The sequence below is a fragment of the Vombatus ursinus genome, unplaced genomic scaffold, assembly GCF_900497805.2.
Source record: "Vombatus ursinus unplaced genomic scaffold, bare-nosed wombat genome assembly UNPS02005286.1, whole genome shotgun sequence".
In the NCBI taxonomy this organism is placed as follows: domain Eukaryota; kingdom Metazoa; phylum Chordata; class Mammalia; order Diprotodontia; family Vombatidae; genus Vombatus; species Vombatus ursinus.
In genome coordinates this window covers 4,604,393-4,611,044 of record NW_020945064.1, presented here as the reverse complement: position 1 = coordinate 4,611,044, position 6,652 = coordinate 4,604,393, and the positions used below count along the sequence as shown (strand labels likewise).

The following is a 6,652-nucleotide window of genomic DNA, read 5'->3' as shown; positions in this document are numbered from 1 at the left end:
GTGTGTGTGTGTGTGTGTGTGTGTGTGTGTGTGTGTGTGTGTGTGTGATCAATCTAAAATGAGAGAGCTAGAGGGCATAGTGACTGAGCACATGGGTAAATTTCATTAAGACATATGGTAAAAATATTCTGGTTTTTAGTAACAATATATAATCCTCTGAATTTTACCCCCTAAACTTCACAATTTAAACATTTACTAGAAGTTTTATTTTTTAAAAAATCAGTAATGGCATAATTACAAAAAGCACTGAATTTGGAGCCAGAGGCTCCTGTTTGCCTCAGTTTCCTTATCTGTAAAATGAGCTGAAGAAGGAAATGGTTTGAATTCTAGCTCTTCTATTTAGTAGACATGTGACCTTAGACAACTCTTAGTCTTTCTGACTTTCCATCTTAAAATCTTAAAACATATAAGCCCAGCTCCACTTCTAAATTCAAATTTATTGAGCAACTGTGAGACAGAGATCTGCCAAACATAGAAAGTTTGACTAAAACCAGGAGTGTACTGGAGCAAGGGCCTATTAAGTTTTCAGTGGGCATTTATACCTCAAATTGGCAAAATGGCTACAAGTCATGCCTTTGTCTATTGTTTGTCTAGACAAACACTTGAGAAAGTACAAGGAAGGCTAAAATGTGTCATACATTTTAGAGAGCTGGTTGTTAAAACATTTACCAACATACCCCTGAATCATAAAACACTTGTCACTCCTCTCTACTAAAGCTTATGTTCTAGTAGAGGGTGATGCCACATACACATATAAATAGAATAGAAATGAAAACTTGGTACCATGGTGCAGCGGTTAAGTGTTCTGGATTTTGACCTCCTTCAAATCCTGGCTTTAACCTGTGAGACCTTGGGGGCAGGTCACTTCATCTCTGTAGACCTCAGTTTCCTCATCTGAAAATGATAAGATCAGACTGCGTAACCTTTAAAGCTCTGAATCCATGATCCAAGGAGAGGTGCAAAGACAATGGCCATACTTTTCATGGTTTTAAAAACCGCACAATAGCCCAGTTGGAATTAATGCCAAATTCTTGGTCTCTGTGTGACCTTGACAAGTTATTCTTCTCAAATGACACAATGAATGTTAAGTGCTCTGGAATGGTCCTGTCCAAGCTATACAGTATTTCAATATATTGATATTTATATCAAAATAAAGTGCTGTATAAATGAGAAGAAATGGTCACCAGAGGGGAAAAACATGGCCCTTGACCTCAGACTTTGAACTAAAGTGGAGGAGGAGAACCTAGTATCTACCTAAATAGAAAATGTGTGTGTAAATATTAAAATAATTAAAAATTAAATAATTACAAATAAAATAAAATAAATATTTTATCTGAAGTAAAATAAATAGATAAAAATAGATAAAATTTTTTTAAAAAATTAAAATAATAAACAAATGTACATAGGCACATCCACAAAGGGCTAGCAGGCAACTAGAGTTCACCTATGGTACTCCAGAGTCTTAGAGAATGTTTTCTACTTCCCACCTCCCTCTTTATGCTAATTGTAGAATCCCTAGCATCCTTCAAGGCCTGACTTTGGTATCACTTCCTACTCAGATCTGTCCTGATAACTCCTTTCCCCCCAAAAACATAATTTGATATATTTTGAGTTTATTTCTGTCCCTATTTCTTCCTTTCGTCCAGTAGAATGTGAGTTCCTTGGGATTCTTTCATGTTTGTCTCTGTGTCCTCAGGACTTAGCATGGTATCTGATAATAAATGCTTATTGATTAGAATCAAAAGATCCTGTGCTATAGTCTGCTCTTAGACAGGAGTCTTATGATAGCTGAGGCTGTTTCCTGCATCTGGATTCTTTTTTGTTGCTGTTGTTGTTGTTTCGTCTTTTGGCAGGGGAGGGTGAGAAAGGGGGACTGGATCCCCCCTATCTTGCCACTCACTGGTCTGGTCCCACTGTCTATGGACACCAGAATTTTGTTCTCTTTTCCACCTGTTTTCCCCTCCTGAGGGGCCAGTTCACCCTTGACCCAGCCTCATGCTTGGGACTCACCACATGCTGGAGAGTGTGAGCCTTCAATCAGCTTTATACCTGCTGTTGCTCAGAACTCCTCAGCTCAAAAGATCCACCTTCCCCAGGGGCAGGCATTAAGTATGTGCACAGCCAAGAGGCTAACTCTCTAATTTCTTTATTGATAAAAGTTCATTGAAGCCCTGTATGCTCAGCCTTCCAAGTGTCATCATGTCCAATAAGTCTACTGGGAGTAGTTCATGTTATCCCCTGCCCTTACTTATGCTCTCCACTTTGACTTTATTCTTTAAGGTTTTGGCTCCCTGCCCTGCATCCTCAATGCCTGCTCCAGCGATGTGAAGTCTACTTCCTGCATAAACCTGTCCCTCTCAGGTACAGGGAGCACCTCTCAGCGCCCACCACGGCCCCGGGTCCTGCTTAAAGCCCCCACCTTGGCAGAGATGGAAGAGATGAACATTTCTGAGGTCAGAACCAATGGTGTTTTGCTGAAGAGAGATCAGAGAAAGAGCTGGGAAGTAGTTTTCTGGGGTGAAGTTGGGGCTATAAGAGAACTTTTCAATGAGGATAGAGAACAGGGCTGACTGAGCTGGGATCTCTTTGGGTGGCACAGTGGACAGAGCCTTGGAGTCAGGAAGACCTAAATTCAAATCTGGCTTCAGAGCATTAGCTGTGTGTCCTTGGGCAAGTAAGTCATGACCTCTGTCTTCAGTTTCTTCATCTGTAAAATGGGGCTAATGATAGCACCTACCTGAGTCCCAGCTCTGTGCGGCTTATGTGACCTAGTCTCTCTAGGTCTATTTTCTCATCTGTCAATCTCTAGGGAGTTGGGTTATATAATAATCTTTAAATTCCCTCCAAACTCTTAACTCCTGTGAGCCTATAACAGCCCTCTTACCTAGCCCTGGGAAACCTCTTCCATTTCTGGCTTCAAGACCCTGTACCCCCAGGGGAAGTGAGCAGGCAGGAGCCCCTTCAGCCATTCTGAGAGCCCCCTATTAAGGAAACAAACCCCCCCCCCCACCTACTCAGAATAGATCCCTCCCTCCTGTTTCAGCCTTTTTACCTGGAAAAAATCAATCATAAATGAATAAATAAATCAAGACTGCCACTTACTGGCATTGTGATTTTAGGCAAGTCACTTGACATCCCCTAAACCTTGGTTTTGTCATCTGTAAAATGAGTACAATACTGACTGACCAGGTAGCAAAATGCACAAAGCACTGGGCTTGGAGTCAGGAAGACCCAAGTTCAAATCTGACCTCAGATATTTACTAGCTGTGTGGCCTTGGGCAAGTCACTTAAACCTGTTTGCCTCAGTTTCTTCAACTGCAAAATGGGGGTAATAATAGCACCTAGTTCTCATAGTTGGTGTCAGGAATGAGATAATATTTGAAAAGTGCTTAGCACAGGATCTGGCACATACTGGAAGCTTAAATGCTAGCTACTACTATCATCATTATTACAGTTGATTTGCTGACTGTAGGGTTCTTTCTTGAATTCAACTTAAAAAAAAAATCATTTACCTTCTATGTGCAAGGCCCTGTGTTAGGTGCTGTAGGGGATATAAAAGTGAACAACACTTACTTAGTCCTTGCTCAGAATGATAATAAGCTAATTCTGAGTTAGTTTCCTTCAAGGCTTTTCCTTCATGTAGCAGAGAAGGTTTGTTAAGGCCTTTGTCCTTGAACTTGAAGGGCTTGAACTCAGTTTATTAAGGCCTTTGTCCTTGAACTTGAAGCCCTTGAAAGGCTTGAACTCAGCCCTTGCAGGCCCTAAGCCTGAGGCTGTCATGTGTTTTGAGAGCTCAAGCCCACAATGAGAACAGCCAGACAGTAGGTTTTGCTATCTTCTCCTGGAATCCAATCTTCAGCTGTTCTGAGAACAAAGAAGTCCCAGGTTATTAAGCAAGGTATTCCCTCTGGACAATGATGTCTGCCCAAGCAATTCCTAGTAAAACTAGAGGTATAGCTAAGTGTCCACCTAGCTGGTCAGTAAGTCCTGGTGTCCCCACAGGAAGAAGAATCTCCAAGTGGGGAAATGAAGAGGACAAGCAGCTCCCTGCTGCCCCTTAAGCGGGACCGCTCCTTCTCTGAACATGACTTGGCCCAGCTCCAGAGTGAGATGTCCATGGGCCTCCAGTCGGACGCTGGCCACTTGGGAGAGGAGGAGCTGGAATCCCGACCCCGCTCAGGCAGCATGCATACATGGAAGACAGACGCCGCAGACCATGGTAAGTCCTCAATCTCCTTCTCTTCTCCCAGCTCTTCATTCTCCCCCAAGCTATGGAAGCATCCCTGGACAGACTCCCTTGAACTTTGGTCAGAGACAGCAGAATGGTGGAAGGAACCCTGGATTTGGCCTCGAAAACTGCCACTGAATCCCAGTCTGAGATTTATCGGCTGTGTTAGGAGCAAGTTAATTGACCTCAGTTTCCTCATCTGTTAAATGGGGAAAACAATACTTCTACTCTAAACCTCATAAGGAAGATGTTTTGTAAACCTTCAAAACCTAGAGAAAAAGGAAGAGTTATTTCCTTCCCTCTTAGAGGAAGATACATGAATAGATTCCAAGGGAGCCTGAACTTGGATACAGCGGGAAAAAGTCACCTTTTATTTTCACTAACCTCTAACTGAAATGTAGCATCTCCTTTATATCATCCCACCAAGAGGCTCTGATTTCAGGAAGAGGCAAAGGTTAAGAACCTCTACCAGAGAGGGTCATAGTCTAAAGTAACTCAGAACCCAGAATTCTAGCCATGTGTGTCCTGCCAAGCACTACTAACTTATTCTCAAAGCCCCATAGATCTTACAGCCCAGACAAGCCGCTCATTTCTCTATCCTGTCACTTACTTGCTTTCAGTCAGCTCAGGGACAGAGATGGAAGGAACAATTCTGACACCTGGGACAAAGCAGGATGAAAGGCTTTTTTTTTTTTTTTAAGCAAAAATCAATTTTATAAATGTAAATCAAAATCTCATGTGTGTGTATATGTATAAATATTCCCTCCCACCTCTACCAATCCCAACTAAAACTGTTATGTTTAGGAGGAATAACCAAAGGAAGAGCTTGCACCTTGAGGATTACCACCTCTCACCCCCCAGCCCCCCCCCAAGTCTGTAGGGTTAAGTTTCCAGAGGCCCTTTTGGGAAGACTCCTCCCTACCCCTCCAGGGGGAGGGAGCCCAGGGCTTGGGTCGTGGCCTGCTCGTTCCCGGGCTGGGGCAGCAGCCTGCTCCTGGGCATCGGGCAGAGCCCCGGGCTGCAGCGTGGCCCGGCACAGACCCCGGGACTTCTTGAGTTTGCAGCCCTCTTGGTAGCGCGGCCGGATGGTGTGTACCGGTACTCGGGGCTTCCCTCCAGCTGCACGAGGTAGGTGCGGTCAGCCTCATAGGCACTGAGGCCCCCGCAGGCCAGGAAGGGCCGGATGAAGTCCCCGTGGTAGCTGTGGTCCAGCAGGGAGTTCAGCATGCCGGGCACGTAGCCCGCCGGGAGCGTAAAGCCCCGGCACACGGCGAAGGCCTCGATCTCGAGTTGCGGCTGCTCCTGGGCTTGACGCACACCACGCCGGGGAAGAAGACGGGCAGCTGCGAGTGAGGCAGGGTGACGTCCCGGCTGCGGCAGATCTTGGCCACGGAGTTGGTCCTGGGCTTCAGGACATGGATGGCGAGGTTGAGGGCGGTCAGCAGGATGTACTCGTCGATGTCGGGCAGGCCGGGGACGTCCGGGGCGCCGTCACACACCACCAGGTCCGCCGGCTGCCCTTCGAAATGCCCGATCATCTCCTGAGCCGTGGACACCCTGGTGATGTCCCCCTGGATCTGCACCATCCCGCAAAGGGCACCACGGCCTGCAGGTCCACGGCCACGGTGCAGGCCGGCGGCCGGACCCCGAGCTTGCAGCTCAGCACCTGGCTCCAGCTCCCGGGGGCAGCGCAGAGATCCCCGGCCCGCCTCACGCCGCTGAAGAGCTGGAATTTCTCGTCCAGCTGGAGCAGCTTGAAGGCGCTTCTGGCCCGCCAGCCCTCCTCCTTGGCTAGTCGGTAATAGACATCGCGCTTGCCCTTGGACGTGCGCCCCATCACGGACCTCGGGAAGGGGAGGGGAGGGGAGCTGGGCAAAAGGCACCCGAAGACCAGACACCGACGCTGCTGCCTGGGCCCGTGGCCCAGGAAAAAACAGAAGTAGGCACTGCAGTCAGCCGAGAGCCACGAGCCACGCAGGGCTGTGCGTAATGTCCTCACTCACGCCACAGCGTGATGACCCCACTCACTCCCGACGGTGCCCGGGCAGGGAAGAGTTTATTAAAGACAAATTTAATTGGGGTGGGGCTTAGAAAGAGGCACCAGTAAGCCTTCCCCAACCCAGCTTAATTCCAGGGCCTTCGCTATGTTATTTCCTATTTATCCTATATATACCTTGCTTTTGTATATATTTGTTTGCATGTTTGCAATGTTCCTCCATTAGATTGTAAGCTCCCTGAGGGCAAGGACTGTCTTTTCCCTCCCCAGAATTTAGCATAGTGCCTGGCACTTAATAGGCCCTTAATGTTTATTGATTGATTGGGAGACACAGAAACCCTGGGACACCTGAGTCCTACCCTAGCCTGAGGCAGGAGGGGTTCTGACCAGTTAATAATTTGAGCCAAGGCGGGAATTTGGGATGATTC

The 6,652-nt window shown here is 46.8% G+C and overlaps 1 protein-coding gene and 1 pseudogene across 1 annotated transcript in view; one reads left to right on the top strand and one right to left on the bottom strand.

Moving 5' to 3' along the window:
• SPIRE2 (spire type actin nucleation factor 2) overlaps positions 1-6,652 on the top strand; it is a 57,606-nt gene that overhangs the window by 43,402 nt on the left and 7,552 nt on the right. Inside the window, exons 8-9 of the mRNA XM_027846030.1 lie at positions 2,281-2,453; positions 4,003-4,219. Of these exons, the coding sequence (XP_027701831.1) occupies positions 2,281-2,453; positions 4,003-4,219 (390 nt within the window). The remainder of the gene's footprint in view (positions 1-2,280; positions 2,454-4,002; positions 4,220-6,652) is intronic.
• LOC114032340 lies at positions 5,147-6,065 on the bottom strand (annotated as a pseudogene).